We start from the raw sequence: 20,944 nt of genomic DNA on the forward strand, positions 1-20,944 counted from the left end.
ACATCATTCACGAGTCCCCCCTCCACATAATTTAATTCCGTTACATAATCAAACGCCCGTAACTGCTGGGACGGCCGTTGCCGGCGCTGCACATAAAATTCATTTTCCCGTCGGTGCCACACAAATCGGCTCAAATGGCCTCAATGTGGCTCAATATGCGGCTGTGATGCAACAGCATTATGCCAGCGCTGCCGCCGCCGCACGGGAACTTGATAACAATAGTGACTACCAGGATAATGAGGATTGCGATAGTGAAGTCGGGAGTGGCGGCCACCAGGACGACAACAGTGTTTGTAGTAATGGTGAGGTGAGATTCATTTTATATGGGCGGGGTGACCGTTAGATTCTGAAACAGAAATTTGTTGGTCATAGAGCAAAGAGTATACTCTCTAGTATACCTGAGCTCATATTAGATATTTGAAAGCCGATTATCTTTGCGCTGAAGTTTTTACCATCAAAAAGCTTCCAATTACAAACAGTGTGCCATTCGGAGACGAATGCAACTCAAAATTCAATTATAGATGATACAGAAACTATGCCTCTTATTAAGATTATTTTGCTTTACTTCCCAGTAAAAGCACCCATACGCATAGATATACAGAGTGTCACCTATGCTAATTTCAAATTAAAAACTGCAAGTACATACCTATGACCGTTACAAACTGACTGCTGACTAAAAAGCATACATTCAATAAATCCCGGTCAAAACAGACATTTCATTTTACATAATTTCGCATAACGCTAAAAATTGCCACAGTCCTTACCGCAGAACTCCACAGGCGAACACCGATGGCCTGGCAACTGTCATTTTGACAAGCAATGTGATTGCAAGTTTTTGTGTGTGGGCACTTTGATGTCTTGAAATAAGCATTTGCCGCATGACGCCACCTGACAACATTCTCTCAATTTGGATGTTTAAAAACATTTAAACCTTTAAACAACTTGCTGAATAATTTCCTAAAACGTAATCATAATTAATACAATAGGAAACAGATTTTTATTTTGATTTAATATCAAAATTTCATCGATGTTACTACCGGCACGCTTTCTTTCAAATGAAAATATGGCTGTCAAACTATCGAATTGCCTGCAATAGATGTCAAACAATAAGCGCTGGCTTATATTGTCGCCCATGAGAAATTGGCGGTCTCAAGTGGAAATATATTTTGTGACATGGTTATCACGACATCAGTGTTTTCGTGTGGAGACAGGGCCTTAGGAAAAGCGCTAGAAATATAGAAAATGCCAAAAGTTCCACGTATTTTGATTTTTAACGTTTACGCTGAAGCTGTAGCATACATTTAGGAACTAGGTGCTAACAGTGAGCTGGCAATGGTTTACAACAATTACAATTTTCCAACGATTGAGTTTTGTTCTGTTTCAACGTTAACGACTGGGTTTTGTTTCGTCAATTTAGCTCTGAAACATAACGAAATTATTTTGTTAAATTTACACATTAACGAAATAACAAAATGTCGTTTCGTTTGTTTAGCATCCCTGTTTAAAAGCCATAGCGTGTTTGTAAAAAAGAACTATAACTCAAAGTCGGATTTTACAACTTACGCCGCAATAATATGCTCATTAAAATCAGGCTTCAGTTAAAAGAGATGGAAACATGATTATCCAAATTAACTGAAAATGTTGATAAGCCTGGATATACATATATACATACGTATGTATGTATGTATGTTTGTACACACATATGTAAAAGGAAATATATATGATAAATTTAAAGTTTAAGAAGTGAAGCATCCAGAAATATCTAAAGTTTAAGTAAAATTTTTTCAAAGCTTACTCTCCCAATTTAAAACTTGCAAAGTCGTTTATAAGGTAAAAAACGCCTTTTGACTTGACATTGTACATAAGTATCTACATATAAAAAAAAATATAAGTGCCGTTTTCATTGAAATGAGATTTTAATCATTGAAACCTGCTCTCATATCGTTTTCAAAAACTACATCGTGTATCTTTCGTTCGTAGAAATTCACCTTTAACTACAAGATGGACGTTTAATTACGAGAAAAATGCAACAAACTGATATTGTTTACCTATGACCTTATTTGTAATGGTGTTACAAATTCTAGCTCTATACGAATTTTTATAAGTTTACTACCATTGAAAAGAGGAAAACGACATACATTTAAATACGCCCTAATTATCTCTATTTCAGTAGTTACATCTTTTAAAATGACTACATTTCATTAATCTGTTGGAAAATATTAAAAAAATTAAACGAAGTTGTAATTTTTGTCTTTGGGAACTTTTATTTCATGCGTAATAACTTTACACCAGTCACAAGAAGATGCCCCACCAGTCACAACTTTAATATTTTTTTAATATTTCTATGAATATGACAAAAAGCCTATTTTTTATTGAAAACGGAAGCTTATAATTCATATTTTACAACACAAAAACGTCGTTCGTGAAGATTACGTGTTTTGGCTAAAATTCATCTTTGAGTGCACAAGGGTAAAATAGAGTTCTTTTCAATGTCCCACCAGTCAATGTCCCACCAGTCACATTCATTCAAATGATAGTTACATAAAAATAAGAAATCGTTTGGTATTTTTGTTAAAGCAATTTTATGCATCAGTAATCGTTTTATGTTAAAAGTTATCTTTCGCTGTTGTATATTTAAGTTCCGAGAACATATCTAAAATTCACAATTGATCACATTCTGGAGTAAAATGTCCCATCAGTCACAATGGAATGGTCCTACTGTTTTTAGTCTATGTACTTAATTTGACCGGACTAATAACTAAATATACAAAACACAGCGAATACCTGCATAAAGTACACAAAGTTTTTCAGGAAAGATTTTTTTTGTAACAGCGAAATGTTAAATGATGTTTAAAAAACATATTTTTCCATTACTTTCTTTCAATTTTTGGTTTTATTTCGTTAAAATAAACAATTGTGAGCTGGTTGTTGAAAGTTGAGTCATTCGCTTTGAAGAAATATTAAAATAAAAAGCAAATCAGAGAGAACTTCAACCTGACAGTGTTCTTACATTTGCAGAAAACAGCTTTATGTTGTATGATTTACAAAACATTGGGCGCGTTTCTAAGAAACGCACAGTTGAGTAGTTCCGCTCAGTTCAACAGTTGGCAACTTTCCGCCATTTTTTCAAACGGAAAATTTTTACGCTACCTGAACTCAACGTGTTGGGCTTAGCCTAAACAGCTGATCGTAAAGACTTACGCCGCTTGTATTAATTAAATTTAACGCCGCTTTGTTAGGCGGCAGTTGCAAACAAATTTATTCTATTTTATATTACTGATGTTATAAAGTAACTAAAATATTTTATACTAATACCACGTTTCTAAATATATGTTTTTAAGATGTTTGCTATATAATTATACACTATTTAATTCATTGTAACTTTGAAAGATTTTTTCAAGACGGCGGCAGCTCAGCCTTGAATTTTAAATACTATCGGGGCAACTATCTCTATTCATGGGCGTAGCCAGGTAGGGGCAGGGAGGTGCTCGAGCCTCCCCCCCCTAACTTTCAAATTTTCCTTATATACTATATATAAAATAGTACCCTGAAATGCCAGCTTAATAGGGTCGAGCCCCCAGTGCTCAGTGCTGGGGAATTCAATACTTTGCTGCAATATAACAAACTGCTAACTAGAGTTGGAGTTTTTAGTTCACTTCTAGTTCGTTCAGCTCAATGAACTAGCTCTAATTGAACTAGTTCGATAGTAGAAGCTGAGTTACAGACGAACAGAAATGTGTGTTTTATAACAAATACATATAAAATATTGGATTAATCTTTAAAGTGAGAAACTATTTTTTTTCTGCAAGTCGATGGTCCTCTTCTATAACGACACAATTCAGTCGTCTTCATTCATTTTTACACAAATTGCACTAAACTATGTATAACACTAGCGGTATTCTCGCAATCTTTCAAAGCCCTTGCACGGATTGTACGGTTTCTAAAGCTGTCCCATATGAAAATCAGGTTTCACCGTGCAATCCGTGCAATCCATGCAATCCGTGCACCGTGCAGGGGCTTTAGAGACTCGCAAAATATCCCTATTTGAAGTGTAGACGGAGTTATTCACAAACGTAGTGAGGTGGCAGTGCCCGTGGGGACTTAGTATTAAATCGCGTTTCCACAAAAAACTGTCACCTGAAATTGCGCATGAAATTGCCTCAACTTCGCAAATAAAACTCTGAAAATTGCTTATTGTGAACAATTAATGAGCTAAATGAAGAAAAACAAACGTCAATAACATGTAAATATAAATAGGACAAACAAACCGAGCAAAACAAAACTAACAAAACAACAACAAACTGTCATCGAAATTGAGATGGTCGTGTAAACAGCTAATATTTCAAATTTAAATGGAGTGTCGAAATTGCGCAATTTCGGGCTCGTTGAACAGACTTTTACCAAACTCTGTCTAAATCAGTGAATCAACTAAATGTTCTCTTCATTCTCATCTAACGATAGGCTGAGGAAAAGGCTGAGGGTTTTGGACAGTAATTAAATGGATGTTAGAAGAGCTGATGATTAGTCATATAGAGAGGTGCTTACCTGTGCTGCTCTTGTATGTGGACGGGCCTTTAGTGTAGTAGCGATCGGGGGAAAAAAATATGTTTGTGTAAAAAATGCTGTATGCTCTTCGTGTTTTTAATTTTACTGTAAGGCTTTCTGCTCATTGGTCGTCCAATCATAGTTGAGTCATAGTTATCGTCATGAAGCAACGATTACATGACGATTACACTTCTGCACACTTGGTCGTGATATTTCAATTCATTTGGCGTCTAAAAATTCACTTGGAGCAGGTATTTTCTGTTTTTTTTGGTTGATATTTTCGCGAAATATTTACAAAAACCTGCAATTTTTTAAATATAGACTGTGCTGCAACATTTCTAGACGTAATTTTCCAGTAATATCTCTTCTTTTCTTTTCCTGGAATGTGTTTTGTGTATGCACACAGAGACTTAATACAATTTCGTCATATTTTATAGTTAAAACGCTCATATTTATTAAATTTTAATGCAATTATCCACTTTTTAATAATTTCCACAGATTTTATGCAAAAAAATACTAATTTTTATACAATTTTAATGCAAATATTAACTTTTTCACTAATTTTCCCCCATAAAATGTAAACAAACAATGCGTGCACAACGATTAGCAAACGACAGTGCCGTACTTATCCGTTTCTGCATCTTCTACGATTTGCCGATAACTAGCCGATAACGACAAGTGTGCAGATCTCCTTTGAAATGCATGTGCTCGGCTCAAAATTTCAGGGCGAGACGATAACGCAACTATGATTGGACGACAAGTGTGCAGATAGCCTAAGGGAGTGCTTAAGCTTTTTTAAATAGTCTAAAAAATCCAACAAATTCAGCCCAAACTACAGACATTTTTTTTTTTTAATAAAAAGGCCCTTTGTAGATTTTGCGAAGAAAGTATTTTATTGTTAATTTTCCGCAGATTTGACTTTAATTTAAAGAAATAGACGAAACAGTCCCTTTCTTACTTTGTGCCAAAATTTTTGATAATTTCTTAGGGCCAAATTCAAATGAATACTTAAACGGCAGTTAAGTTTAATTTTGGATTGTTATTTAAATGCCGTTTAACTTCCGTTGGGTTTCAGATCAACTTTATTTAAATATGCCAAACAAGTGGCAACACCTTTGCTCGCTCCTTTAAATTGTTGTTGCGTTTGTTTGTTTGTTTACAATTTGCGCTGAACAGCTGATTGTTCTTTGTCAAGATTGATAAAGCAACCCATCTTTTAATCTGGGTTGTTTGGTACAAACACAGGATTGCATATCTGAAATTTAAATAGCCAATATTGGCCATTTAAGTGCAATTTAAATGTATGATCTGAAAATAAATTGTTGAAGTTAATCAACTATCTCTACTTAAATAGGCTCTCTGAAATTGAGCCTTAGCGTAGCAGCAATCTAAGTAGGTATATTTTACAGTAATTAGTCCCATTTAAAGTGATGACTCACGATTTTTGGGCCAACCTTGGTAAATTAAGAAGTGCAACACACCAATTCAGTCTCTCGTATGGAACATAAAACATACATATAAATGAACTTGCATTAAAAAACTGGTCAGTAGTTTAAACTTAGTTTTAAGTGAAATAATTACTATATGACGCCTTCGGGAAAAATATTTCTCATCAAAAAATAGGGCTGGTTTGCAACCAACATAATTCGACTAATCCCTTCAATTGCAAAAGTATTTAATTAAGACAAATAAATACTCTGCAAAAATTTATCCCATGCGATTTATTTAATTTCACATATTACATTGTGCTATATAAGGCAACAAAAGACTATGCAAGCAAAATGTTTTGCGCTCACGTTGAGTATATTCATGCATATGTACATCCATATGTACGTGCATATAGCAGGAATTAATTTCATATAAAAAAAATGGCGTGTCGTCCATTTCCGCTGTAACGTATGTGGTGCATATTTTTATGCGCAATATTGAATTTCCTCTGGCGGGGCGACATCTACAGTCTTTTAACTGTATGGCTTTGATATGATATCTACAACGAGGTTGATATCTAGACTAGGTTGATATCTAGACTTTTTGCTATATTAGCTTCGTTCCCCACGCTTTCCGGGCTGGTCCGGTAATTAGAGAGTAAAAATAAGTTACTCTCTCACAAGTGTCAAAAATGTGCCAAAAGTGCCCAGAGCGTGAGGAACGCAAAAAACCACATTTCGTGCCCGGAATCAACATATCAGCTCTAAACAATGATTTTACGTGTATTTATCTTATATGGCTAATAAAATTACCAAATAACTACATTTTCTGAAAATTCTGTGATATTTTGCACTTTTGTTTTTATAAAATTTGCTTTCGGATTTAAACAACAACAGCAGTTATTTCAAATTGCCCTTTTGCACATTTGTGCCCGGAAAAAAAGTCTGGGCTGTTTCGTGCACAAAGAAGAAGATATTTACGATCCAAAAGTGGAACGTATTCGCTCTCTATTACCCATTTTTCTAGCGTGAGGAACGCTTTCTGGGCTGCTTTGGGCACCCGTGGGTACCCGCGGGCTCGTGTGGAACAAACCTATTTATAGTATCTATAAATAGTGGTCTGGACACACAACATTGCAAGTTGATAAAAGCGTTGTAAAAAACGTTTTCACTGATTTATCACAACGTATTTTATTATATACGTAATTATGTCATAAGAACATTTCTGAGTTTTAAAGTATGTATATTAGACTGCATCACTCCCCATAGATACAAAAAAAAAATCGGTACTAATTTTCCACTGGAATTATAGAATCTATTATATTTTAGGACGTCCACCAAAATATTTTGGAAAAATATTAAGATTTACGTGAGCTGGACCGATTTGAAAATACCTCGAAAACTGTAGTTTTTTTATGAATAAAAATAGTTTCCTAAAGATTTTTTTTTGAAAACAATCCCCTCAAATGACAAACCGGTTTAAGCTTAAAAAATTTGCATGGAAACATTTAAGAAAAATTAAAAAAAAATTTTGAACAGAATCGTAATGACGAGATTTAACTTTTTTCAAAGATTGGTGTAAGACAAACTTGAATAACCGAACGTAAACTCTTCCGATTTAGACTTAAGAGGTGTCATTGGAAAGGTATTTTGTCATCCTTTTTACTTACGAACGTGTTCAACGTAGAATTAATATTTATTGGTATTTAAAAAAAAGGGTTACGAATGACTTTTTTTTGACAGAAGTAAAAACTGTGTGAAAATACCTTTCTACTGAGATCCCATAAGTCTAAATCAGAATAGTTTTGGCCCAGTTATTCAAGTTTCTCGTAAATCAATCTTTGAAAAATGTAAAAAACAGCATCAAAAGTCTCATTCTTCCGTTGAAAATAGTTTTTAACATTTTTATGCAGATTTTTTAAGCTGAATCTGTTTTGTCATCTGAGGGGACTTTTTTCGAAAAGTTCTTTAAGAAACTATTTTTATTCACAAAAAACTCCATTTTTGGAAGTATTTTCAAATCGGTCCAGCTCACTTAAATCTTAATATTTTTCCGAAATATTTTGGTAGACGTATTAAAATATAAAAGATTTTGTAATCCCGGCGGAAAAACCGCAACTTTTTTGGTGAGTCAGTCTAATGTATATATAAACAAACAATAACCATTAGAGATCAAAGAAAATTTTTGTTCAGGTCAGGAACGTATTTGTACTTCTTAACGTAAGTGGAAGCAAACAAAACAAAAACAATTTTAAAACATTTTTACGTAATACCATGTTCAGACCGACATCGAAAACATGTTTTCGTTGCTAAAATTGGTTTTCGACTTAAAACTTGCATTTTCGTCCATGTAAAATTTATCAAACGAAAACCAGTTTTCGCTGAAAACTACTTGAAAACTCACCTTCCACTCATTCCAGTCGGTGTTTTTAGATAAATTTACCAAAGTGGAAGTCATATTTTATCTTCTATAATGCGCCAGTTCGAATTTATTGTTAATTGGCTGGCCAAATTAAAATAAGAATAAAAGTAAAAGGTTGTTAATGAAAATAAAATTAAAGAAAAGAATTTTGGTTTTGTTTTGTTGCAGAAAAACAGTGGTGTTGCGCATTTTCTTCCATATAAAAGTCAGATTTGTTCATGCACTGTGTGGAAGAAAATTCGCAACACCCTCCATAAAAAAAAACTAAAAAATCAACGGTAATTTTTAGCTATATTTCTCTTACAGAGTTTCATGCAATAATACTTGCTAATGACCTACTCACAATCAGTGTTTAACTCTTCGCTCATAAAGCGAACGCCTTTCCTTTAAGGCAAATAAACTGTTCATTGTGTCGCCAGCTTAAGTGGTGGAAAAAGTTTGTTTATCGGTTGCTTCTTTTACCTTTAAGTAACGCAGAAGTTGAAAGGACGTTTTCTATAATAAATTTCGTTAAAAATAAGCACAGAAATAAAATGAATTTTGCAATGTTAAACGCTTTATTAACTATGGCTTAAAAAATGTACAGAAATGTTGTCATGATTTTGATTTTACAGATGATATCGTCAGGTTAATGAGAAATGAACAAAATTGTAACGACGAAGAGTCGCTTAGCGATGATAGTATTGATATAGATATAAATATTTAATGTGTTAAAAAAAATTTTTATAGATTAAATTATTTTACTATGAGTTCATTAAATGAATACTCTTTTGTTTGTTTGATACATACAGCGTCGGTCAATAATAAAGCACCGACATTTTAATTCTTTGTAAATTATAACATAACATTTTAAAAATTTACAAATGGATATTTTTCGAAGCATAGTTTGAAATTATTTAAGTTATTTAGTATTGTCCGACACTGTATATAGATATGATTCTAGTACTTATGTATTCTTAATGTGATCTCATTTTTTTGTTTATGTAAGAAATTAATTTTTAAACTGTACATACATATGTATATGTATTTTTTTTACGTTTATGGGCCGTTATCTTATCCATTAACGATTTAACTATACTTTAAAATAGGTAAGTTGGCGGCCCTTAATATGCTTTATGTGTTACACAACAAGTTTATTTGTTGAATAAAATATTAATTTCCAGAGTTCATTGCTTTCTATATCATTACTTATAGAAAATGTTTGCGTATATACTTATATATTTATATGTAGGTAAAAAAATTTAGCTACCATTTTTAGCCACAACGACGATTTTTAGCTCTTTTTTAGCCCTTTTTTAGCCTGAATTTAGCTACCGCTAAAAATGTTTCGCGGCAACACTGCTCACAATAGCCGCGTTAAACCAAGACCATGTTGAGTAGAACTTTACAGGTTGTAAAGAATAATTAAATTGTCGAAAATACGGGAAAAATCTTGTCCCGGCGGAACATTTCAAATTTAATGCAAAATACGGGAAATTTGGCAACGCTAATCTGGCAAAAGAAGAAGCCATCAATTGAAGGTCCACACAAAAAATTAAGGAGTAAGGAATGTAGAGCGGAAGGCCTCTTGAGTCTCCAGAAGGCCTTTCGGAAGGGCTTTTAACTTCTGAAATTATGTACTGGGTTATAAAATGATGTATATTTTATAAAGCCAAGCACGACGAACATTTTGGCGAGCACGTTCACAACTCGCATTCGTCTTTTTGATTTTTTTCCGTAGTCCCGCAAATCCCGCAGATCCCGCATGGGTGATCCCTCCTTTGCGATCCCGACCTCACCAATTCTACTTACACAACCTTGTATAAATTCGCCTTGGATGAGCTCAATAATCGACGTGATGAAATGAAAAAGCAATAGGAACTGCGAAAGCGTATGAAAACAAGTAAAAAAGTTTAAGTTCGGGTGGAGCCGAACATTACAATTACTAAATATAGTTTTTTTTTCACCAATCCGAAAACTACCGTTGGTTTTATCTCTGTGTCAAACATCTTCGATAAACTTGCATAGTTATATGTGGGCGGTATCACGCCCATTTTTCAAAATTCCATAATAATATTACTTCTTTTTCAGGGAATGTAGTTAGTGTCAATTTTGTGTAAATTAGCGTCCTTAAATTTCGAAATATTGAAGTTTCAAGCATTTCTGAAATTTACCGTTATGTGAAAAGCGGCCGTAATTTTAGTTCGTGGCTACTCCCATTTTCCAATAAATTATAGACGGGCGGACGGACAGACAGTCACCCCTTCATGGACTTATTTTTTCATTCTGATCGTTTAGGTATAGATTTGTCTATATCTATCTCGATTCGTTTTGTTTGTTACAAGCAACCGTTATGTGAACAAAGTGCGCTCGGGTATAAAAATTTGTCTTTGCAAAAATACGTTTAGAGTAAACAAATTACTCGACTGCCCGCAAAAAATTGGCGGCCGGTGTGCTTTATCGACTTTTTATCGATTTCATGTTTTTTGGCATGTAAGCAACAAATTTGCCTGGCAGTCAAAGCACCGGTTATCTTTAACAGGCAGTCCAGAAAACGGCCCTAAGTTTGTTAAAGTCGGAAGAAGGTACATAACCTATGGCATTACAAAACAAGTTTGTCACGCCAAATTAACCGTCGTTTATTTTAAATGGGACACATGGTCAATAAAATACATACATATATTTTATAAATCAAAATAAATCAAGTTATTGATGGAACTAGTACGCAGTCGAAACAAAACGAAAATAACCATGTCATGGTCATAGCTGTAATGAATTAAATCTCGCAGCGTAGAGTAGGGTTGCTTTTTTTACGCGAACAGACAATTTGCAGAAACTTGCAAGTTAGACGAACAGCTGATAGAATTTTTTTTATTCAAAAGTGTAAAATTGAAAAAGTAAGAAAACAAATCCCCAGGCCTTTTACTGACTAAACGAATTATTACTGAATTTTCGCAAGTTTAATTAGTCGCATTTTATTATTTTTAACTTCCCAACCATCAAATTGTATTTAGTGATTTGCGGAAATTCCAACCAGCTGGTTTTGATTAGCTATTTTCTTATTGGCAAACATTTTCCAGTAGAAACCAGCAGCTTCCCCTCAAAATGAAATGTCGTTTTGCTCTCTCAATTTCCCCTTCTTTGCCAGTTTCTTGCGTACGCGAACACAAAAACCTGATAGTTTTTGATAACTTTCAGCAATTAGGTCTATTCACGTATTCTTACAGCAGAAAACTCTAAACAGCAAAATACAAATGAAGTTTTATCTATTCTCTCTCAAGTAGAGAAATGTTCGCATAAGTCCGCGAACGCAAAACTAGCAAAAACTTGCAAGTTTTTAGTACAGCTGATCGAAATTTCATTTACATACCAAAACATAAAATGGAAAACATGAAAATAATATAAATTAAAGTTTTCCTAAAGCAATTTGCTAAGCAAAAGTAAGTAAAGGAGTATGCGCTTTCTACCGAAACATTTGCAGACCTAATAAGTTATTTTAAATTTAAAAACCATCAAAATACATTTAATTTTTTTCATAGGTTGCAGTGAGATGACTTTGATCAGCTGTTTTTCTTGCTGGCAAATTGCTGAGAGCAAAATTTTTTCCAGCAGAAAATGGCAGCTTCTCAACGAAACGAAATGCCAGTTTGGTCTTTAAATTTCCCCTATAGTTATCAATACGCGAATGCAACTAATCGCTGAAGCTGCATTGCTCAAAATTGGCATACGGAGTAATCTTTTAGCACAAAACCAAATAAAAAAAAAACTGGGAAAAATGGGCGCGGCTCTGCTTATTTATAGCCCTGTTCGCGTACCCACTATCCAGTAAATCCAGTACTAATTTTACTGGTTTTTTACTGGATGTCGTTTTCGTATGCAAGAAACTAGCAAAAGAGGGGAAATTGAGAGAGCAAAAATGACAGCTGAACTTGCAAGTTTTACTGGATAAATTTTTACTAGCAACTATTTGCTAGTAAGAAAAACAGCTGATGGCATGATGCCATCTGAATGTAATTCACATAATAATTGTTTGTGGTGCTTTTATAGTTGCAATTGACAAAATAAACCTATTTAAATATATAATATGATGGAAAATACTGGTTTTCTAAGAAAATTACATCGGAAAATAACAAATTAATCAGCTGTTCATAAAACTTGCAACTTCTTGCTGGTTTTGCGTTTTCGTACTTTATTGCATATTTCACTGATTGAGAGTAAATATTGGCTTGCTCTCCGAAATTTGGTTACGGGCAAGGGATATTTTTTGCTGGAGAATACGAAAACACAACTTTTGATAAAACGTATATCTTAATAAGATTATGGAGAGAGATGTGCACATGTTAAGCGTATATCAGTAACTGATTTAGCAATCTCTACGACATTTCATACACATATGTATTTCCGAGGTCTCACAAACCAAAAAAAAAGACAATTTTATTTTTTTAAAGAGAGGACAAGATTCATTTGCCTTCAACATTAATGGCTAACTAAGATACGCACAGCCACGATGAAAGGCTAATTTTTAATTAATTTGCCTGCATTCGATTCTTTCGTCTTCTTAGGTTCGCACTAATGCGCAAGAGCTACGAATTCGCCAAAAAAGGACACTTAAATTAATAGATTGGAGGCGAAATACAACAAGTCCTTCAAATCTGTTGCTATTAAACTGATCATTTGTTTGGAGTATAGATAACTGGTTACTCAAACAAAGCGTGTACACAAATTTTCTTAAAATTGCTAATGATTTAACAACAAAATATGTAAGAAATTATCTTGCGCGCGCAGCGAAAGTTGAACGTTCCACCGTCGCGTTTAGACGTGTGAAAGAAAACAACATGGCAACAGAGCACATGAAAAGTTACTAATATTTTTTTCATCAACTAAAATTCTCTACTTTATAAAGTTTATTCAACTAGTTTATTTTATTTTATTTTAGTAGGTATGGGCTATACTGTATGAGGCTTTCAATAGTTATGAATAGGGCTAGGAATCTCATGCACTCAAAAATGGAAATTATCCAATTAAAAATATTTTCCTAATAAATATCTTATTGCCGGTATAAATATATATATGTAAATACAACATGTATTTTAACAAAAATTACGATTGGGTTCATATCAAATTACAATACATATTTACGTATGTAGTATGTAAGTATAAAATTAGTTTATAATCAAGCCAGTTACAATCTTGTTTAAATAGAAACATTGACACTGGTTCAAATCCATAATTGGGAAAAAATTATAAGCAATTTTTTTTATAAACATGCATGAGATTCCTAGCCCTAGTTAGAAGTATATTGATTTATTATAAAGATGCAGGTTTACAGTGTCGATATTTGTATTCTAAAGATAGGCAATAAATTTAATAATTCTTAATTAAACTTTTTTTTTAGGCGCTAAAGACGAGGATGGCAGTAGCATCAAGAGTGGATCCATCAATGAAGCTCATAGTTTGAGTAAAAAGCAACGCAAAGCACGCACCGCTTTCACGGATCACCAATTGCAAACCCTTGAAAAATCGTTTGAAAGGCAAAAATATTTAAGTGTGCAAGAGCGACAGGAACTCGCACACAAGCTTGATCTAAGTGACTGCCAAGTTAAAACTTGGTATCAAAATCGTCGGTAAGTTAAACAATGCAAATACATTCACTTTGTTATAATAAAATTGATTGGGCTACAAATCTGCATACTCAAAAAAAATTCTAAAAAATCTGATTAAAAAGTTGAAAATTTTTTATGAAAATTTGCTGAATTTTCGCGAGTTTTGCACAAAGTTTAGGAATTATATTTTCTATGTTTTTTGTTGTAGAATGAACCATATTTTTAGCAGAAAAATATTAGAATGAAAATTGTTGCATATATTGTGAAAAATTTGCTGTGCCAATACTTTGTTCCGGCAGTGTACATGTTTTTAAATTTCCGAAATTCTACTTTCTGAAGTTCACAGGCTTATACAAAGAAAAATAAAAAGCTTTACAAACAAATTTATGCGCATAGAAAGTTTGCTACTTGATATCTATGAGCGCCTAGTATTGGGAAATAAAAAAGTCGTTTTGTACAAAAAAAAAATAAAATCTTATATAAACTTTACTGCAATTTTTCTTAAAAAATATACAGTTGGCTTTAAAAAGTATGGACTGTATATATAAAGCTGTTACGCACTTTTTGTCTTAGGTAGCAAATTTTAGCAGGAGTACAAAGGCAGAAGCAAAAAGACTATTTTCTACTGGCAAGATTTTCTTCTAGTGTCATAGCATATGTATTTTCTCAGTGTAGTACTGAATGATAATAAGCGTTTTCATTCAACGATAATTTACATTCACATTGGAACTCGACCATTCAATATTACATTAATAATTATAATAATAGATTGGCGCTTACGCATATGTTAGTATTTGGCCGAGCTTCTCCTCCGATTTGTGGCGTGCGCCTTGATATTGTCACACAACGCGTAGAGAATTACAGTTTTACGCCGACTCCGAACGGCGATTGTATTTTTATGAGAAGCTGTTTTTCATGGCAGAAATACACTCGTAGGTTTGCCGTTGCCTGCCGAGGGGCGACCGCTGTTAAGAACAAACCTTTTTTCTAAATTTGTTTGCGATGTTGCTTTGACCAGGGCTTGAACCCAGTCTTTGCGGAGTTGAAGCACGCACTGCTTACCACTACACCACAGCGGCCGCAATACAGTTTTCTTTTTTTTTGAAATAATTTAAGCCACTCAGGAATGAGTCTTTTTTATACAAACAAACAATCAAAATTTTGAAAAGAATGTCGATGGTTACGCTTATAACAAGGACTGCTGCTCCAGACACCGTTCGGTATGAGGATGCTACTCTGAGTGCGCAGGTGCGCTGCATAGAATTTAGCACATTTCGGCGACCTTTCGACTTTACTGTGTCTGCCCAGAGTTCGCTTCTGTATAAAAGGATCGAGTTCGTCGTTTCCATCAGCAGTCTACGCTTGCTTTGTCTTGGACCTCCAATATTTGCCATAAGTTTGCTTAGCATTCCCGTTACTCGCGCAGCTTTTGTCGCGCCGTTTTTTATATGCGCCCAAAATGTTAGACGAGAGTCTAGTTGTACACCTAAGTACTTCACCACCATTTTTGTCGTCAGCGTTGTGTCAAGGACTTGCATGTCGACCTCTAACGGTATGTGCCTTTTTGTCAGAAGGATCAGCTCTGTCTTTTCTGTAGCGAGTTTCAGACCATGGTCCTCAAGCCATGCTTGTACTCTGATCATCACTTTGTTCAGCTTTCTTTTTGACTCTTCGGTATTACGAGCGTTTATTATAGCAGCAATGTCGTCTGCGTAGCCAACAAGATGAACGTCGTCAAGCATCTCTATACGCAATATTTCGTCGTAGCTTATATTCCAGAGGTCTGGACCGAGAATGGAACCTTGGGCCGCCACCGAAGATATTTGGTTTGGTTTTTGACCACCACTTATTTCGTATATAAGCCGTCGGTTGCTTAGGTAACTCCGAATTATCTTCCCTAGGTAGTTCGGGATTAAAAACCTTGTTTCCAATACATTTATTATGTCGGCCCATGTGAGACTGTTAAAAGCATTTCGGATGTCCAGGGTTGCAAGTAACACTATCTTCCTCGAGTGCTAGTTACCACGTTGAGCGATTTCTACACTCTCCATCACATCTTCAATGGCTCCTAATGTTGACATGCCGGCTCTAAAACCGTGCTGTCTGTCAGACAGGCCGCCGTTGTTTTCTATCGCCTCAGTAAGTCGAAATTTGATCATATTTTCGAAAAGTTTTCCTGCGCTATCACGCATACAAAATGGCCTGTATGCAGAAGCAATGGACGGGTCCCCCTTGTCTTTACTAATCAGCATTAACCTCTGCTTCTTCCAGACTTCGGGAGACTCCTTCTTTCAGACAGGCGTTGTACATGCTAAGCAATGTATTCGGTCGTTCAGTCGCCAAAGCTTTTACCACCTCCGCAGATATTCCGTCAGGTCCCGGCGCTTTATTGTTTTTTAGCCCATTTGCTACCAGTGCTAGATATTCTGCGGTGAAAGGTGGGGCAGATTCGGCTGTTAGATGTTCAGACACTTCTAACAGAGGCTCATACGTAGGAAACAGGGTGTCCACTACCTTGCGCATCGCATGTTATTTCAGTCGCAGGTAACTTTGCCCCCAGCTTTTTCATCACAATTCTATAACCCAGACCCCAGGGGTTGTTATTTAGGTCGTCTCTGAGTTATTCCCATTTTTTCTTTTTACTACTGCTTATTGCCTGTTTTAGGGCTTTTCTGCTCTGTTTTTAGTCTTTAGATTCCGTGGTCGTCGATTCTAATCGCCTAGCTCGAGTGAGTATTCTTCGCTTCCTGTTCGCGGCAGTTCCTGACTCGTCTTCGACCACACCATCGTGAATTGTGTGTCCATATTGTTCACTGATTATCACTGCATGTACTTCCTTTTCAACGATAAGTTGCTCTATAAGTACATCTGCTGTCTTGCTCCTATGCATGTTAGCTTGGAGTATCTTCATGTTTGGTTATTCCGTTTAGACATCGGGCACTTGCCAGAACCCGGCATGTGTTTTACATCGTTACTTTCAGCATCTATACATAAGCAGCATTTCGGTTTTGCATGGTTCTAACAAAACGAAAAAAAATACCCAAAAATAAATTTGAAATGTTATAAAAAATGTTCACCAAAATAAATATTTTTTTCGGTTTTTACCTTGGAAAGAATTTGGCTTAATTGTTGGCTACAGCAGGAGAACTTGTACAATTAAATAATATAATTAACTGGTTAATAATTAATAAATTAATTTTTAATTTATTTAATTTTTCGCTACAGCGGAACTTGTACAAATAAATAATATAATTAACTGGTGATTTAAATTACGATATTGGTAAGGTACTTTTATCATACAAGTTGTATGCACGTATTCCCAGATCATTAAAAAAAAATGTCCTTTATTTTACTTTGGTTAATATGGTCACCGTAGATATACGTCGCAGTATTCACCACAGTATTTTCAACTTTTTATTGAAATTGCTTAGTTTGATGCATATTTTAATGTACGGGTATGAAGCTAAAGCTTTTCTATTAAAAAACCGGTCAAGAAAAAAGTTGCCATTATTTCATTTGTGTGAATAGTAGCGTCCATTGAATTTTGGCATCTGATATTTCACAGCCTGCTGCCTCACTCTTTCATCACAAAATAATGGAACGAAAATATATTTCTGTTGAAAACATTGGGTTACCTTGTGCTCTTTGTTCACAAAAAACTTTAGAAAACCGTAGTAGACAGCGTAGCAAATTTCTAGAACTCTTTACTGCTTAAGAAAATTCGGCTTAATACATTTTTCTTGAACATTTCTTGAGCGCACCATGCTTAAAACTTCAAAAAGGATTTCTACCGTTACGATTATCCCTGGATTCTTGGCTATTTCCCAATTTCTAGCCATGAAGATTCCGATATTTTCGTCGAACCAAAGAAATGTTTACAAATAATAACATAAAAATGATTTGATTTTCTATTGTCACTTGCATTCCTGCTGGGAAACGGAAACGTATTGTCATTATTGAAGATAACAATTGAATATTTATATGCAATTCACTTTTGAAAATAAATGAAGGATTCGTATCTTTGTGTGATATAAACCGCATTATTTTTAGTAGTAACAGTAAAAAGTGATAACTACATCGATGCACTAAAACCACTGAAAATATCTAACTTTAAATTCTATCCAGTCACATAACTGTATGTACATACGTATGTATGTATGTAACACTTGACTGTACATTGTAATTTGTCAATCCTTGAAATAAACTGAATAAAAAACATTAACGGAACATATTTGCAATCCCTGTGGGGAAAATCTCTAATTCTGAACTGGTGCGCTCCTAGTACATTTAGACCCAGTACTGGTTCGCGATAAATCTCTTTTGCATGCAAGCAACTGGCGAATTTAACATGGCGATGTCCTAGGAAGAGTCAATTGCCCCCCGCTGCATCCCTTTTTCGATAGTTCCGACCTAGTCCTAAATTCTATAGTTCCGAACCAGTTCTAAAATCGACAGACGAAAGAAAAAGGTATCATGATTTTTCAATCTTTTCGGTTCTTCCGTGTGCGATTTTACATTATTTTCAAAGAAACGTGTTTTCAATTTGAAATTAAATTTGTTTGAATGATTTTAAGAAATGTACATTTACATACCTTGAGCTGTAGCTGAGTTTGCAGAGGTGCTCGCTGTTATTTCTTAGATTCCAGACGGTGCCAAAATGTTGAAATGTTAACACAAATTTTAGTTTTGTATTACCAAGCTATGAAAATGCATCTGCGAAGCACAGAATAGAAGCGTATTTCAACGAAAAAGCTGCCTGAACACTTATCTATGTAAAGTAAACAAGCCCCCCGCTGCATCCCTTATTCGATAGTTCCGAACTAGTTCTAAATTCGTCACTTTAGATATAGATTTCTAGTGAAAAAAAAAACTGAAAAAATTAGTTTTTTAAAAGTACCACTCTTCGCCGATTTTTGACTGGTGGGGATCTAGTTCCTATCAGACTAGTTCCTTTTTGGCGATAAAGGCCTAGTACGGAACTAGAAATTTGATTCACTAGTCCGCGGTTTCCCTACAGAGATCATCCCTAAATATGAATGTGTTATTGCTTATCTAAGCGCTTAAAATTCCATTTACAAAATTAGTTTTAATTATTTCTTGATATTGGTGGAATTTCCGATAAAGTAGGACTATAATTTATTTCGGACAAATTTCCGTCATCCCTTGTCAAATTGGGTCATTTTCCGTTGCCAGTTTTAATTTCACTGTACACCAGCATTTTCGCAACATAATATTCTTATTCTATTTTATTTGCTCTCAAAAGTTAGGGGGTCATGCCGTGTCTTTCTACTGCGATAGTTATATTTATTTTTAATATTCAGTCCTATGTATCCGGCATCAGAATCGGTCTAACGGACCTGAGTTCATCCCGAGCCTCAAAAAATAGGGCGGATGTTATGTAACAGGCACGATTTTTAGGTTAGGAAAAATCCTGATGAGGAAAAAAGGGACTTTAGATTCGTGTACAGAGTTGATTTGAGGTTGCTTCTTCTTTTGAAATGTTATTTTCTTATCAACTAGAAGTGATGTTTTACTTTCCTTCGAAGGTCGGAGACCTTTTATTTGCGTCATTATAAATGCGAATGAACAATTCAAAAAAGTACTCTCAACTCCAAACTGGCATTGTAAAGGCCCACATAATCTTTAAAATGAAACAAAAATTATTTGTAATTTTATCTTATTTTTTGCATTAGGTATCCATTTATCAACATGTATATATATATAGTATATATATGTATATGTATATTGTTCATTTGTGTATTTCTTCATTTCAGTACAAAATGGAAACGACAGACTGCGGTTGGTTTGGAACTGCTGGCTGAAGCAGGAAACTTTGCAGCTTTTCAGCGACTCTATGGGGGAACCCCTTATTTGGGCGCATGGTCTTATCCAGGTTCACAGGCGCCACATGGTGCCCCTACGCCGTCGAGTATTGATTTGTACTATCGCCAAGCAGCAGCCGCAGCCGCAATGCAAAAACCTCTTCCCTACAATTTGTACGCCGGAGTTCCTAACGTAGGATCACTTTCTGGACTGCCCGTTTCTGCTACAGCACCGTTTTCGCATCTCTCCGCTTCCAGTTCGTTATCTTCATTAAGCAGCTACTACCAGAGCGCATCGGCGGCAGCAGTGGCTGCGGTAGCTGGTACATCTGCATCTAGTTGTATTCCTGTCGACAAGCCAATCGCTTCACCACCATTGTCCGTCACGGCAACAGTACCATCACCTGTATCTCAAAATAATGCGACGATAGATCGGAGGTGCTCGTCAAATTCTCCCACGCAAAAATCACCTCTAAGACATATTGACCTGGCTCGCTCTCCCAGCCCCACTCTAAATCCAGGAAGCCCACCTGGTCGATCAGGAAACAGCTCACAGGTGCAGTCTGATGACGAGGATCAAATTCAAGTATCAGTTTGAAATTAAGATACATACATACCAAATAACAAAGTAGTGGAAATCTCAACACATTCATATATCTATGTATAGTGCTTATCATAACTGCATGGTGCATTTTCCTTCCTATAAGAAAATTAGCAAACATACTTCGTATGGAAGAAAATTATTGACATCGACAACAAAAAAAATTCCTAAAATCATCGTTGTAGCGCCTTCTAGCTTGCATTCAATTTAGAACTGAATGGGTTGCCAAAAAACTTTCTAAAAATTCGGAGTAAAAAAAGCTAAACTTTGAGTTTATCAGTTCGTCGGATTATTTTTTATGTTTTTTTTTTGTGTCTGTGACCGCATAATTTTGGACCATGTCAATCGATTTCGATAATTCTCATACTTCCATACTGGTTTAGATCCAATCATGGGATCATGAAATATATTTATATATGAGAGTTGAAGTCGGTTTTGTTTTTTGCTTAAAAATTATCTACTTGTTTTTTTTACTTTTGTACGAAGTTTAAATCTCCGATTTATGTATGTATATATGTGTTTTTTGTTTTATAGAATTAAAAAAA

The 20,944-nt window shown here is 35.0% G+C and overlaps 1 protein-coding gene across 1 annotated transcript in view; it reads left to right on the forward strand.

Annotated features, from left to right (window-relative positions):
* Nucleotides 1–20,700, forward strand: part of LOC118757393 (homeobox protein B-H1-like) — a 21,398-nt gene extending 698 nt beyond the window's left edge. The window contains exons 2-4 of the mRNA XM_036492111.1: nucleotides 3–302; nucleotides 13,769–13,997; nucleotides 19,751–20,700. Of these exons, the coding sequence (XP_036348004.1) occupies nucleotides 3–302; nucleotides 13,769–13,997; nucleotides 19,751–20,396 (1,175 nt within the window). The 3' untranslated portion in view covers nucleotides 20,397–20,700. The remainder of the gene's footprint in view (nucleotides 1–2; nucleotides 303–13,768; nucleotides 13,998–19,750) is intronic.
* Nucleotides 20,701–20,944: the final 244 nt, after the last annotated feature.

The sequence above is a fragment of the Rhagoletis pomonella genome, unplaced genomic scaffold (genome assembly GCF_013731165.1).
Source record: "Rhagoletis pomonella isolate Grant_MI unplaced genomic scaffold, Rhpom_1.0 Rhpom_scaffold_00002, whole genome shotgun sequence".
NCBI lineage: Eukaryota > Metazoa > Arthropoda > Insecta > Diptera > Tephritidae > Rhagoletis > Rhagoletis pomonella.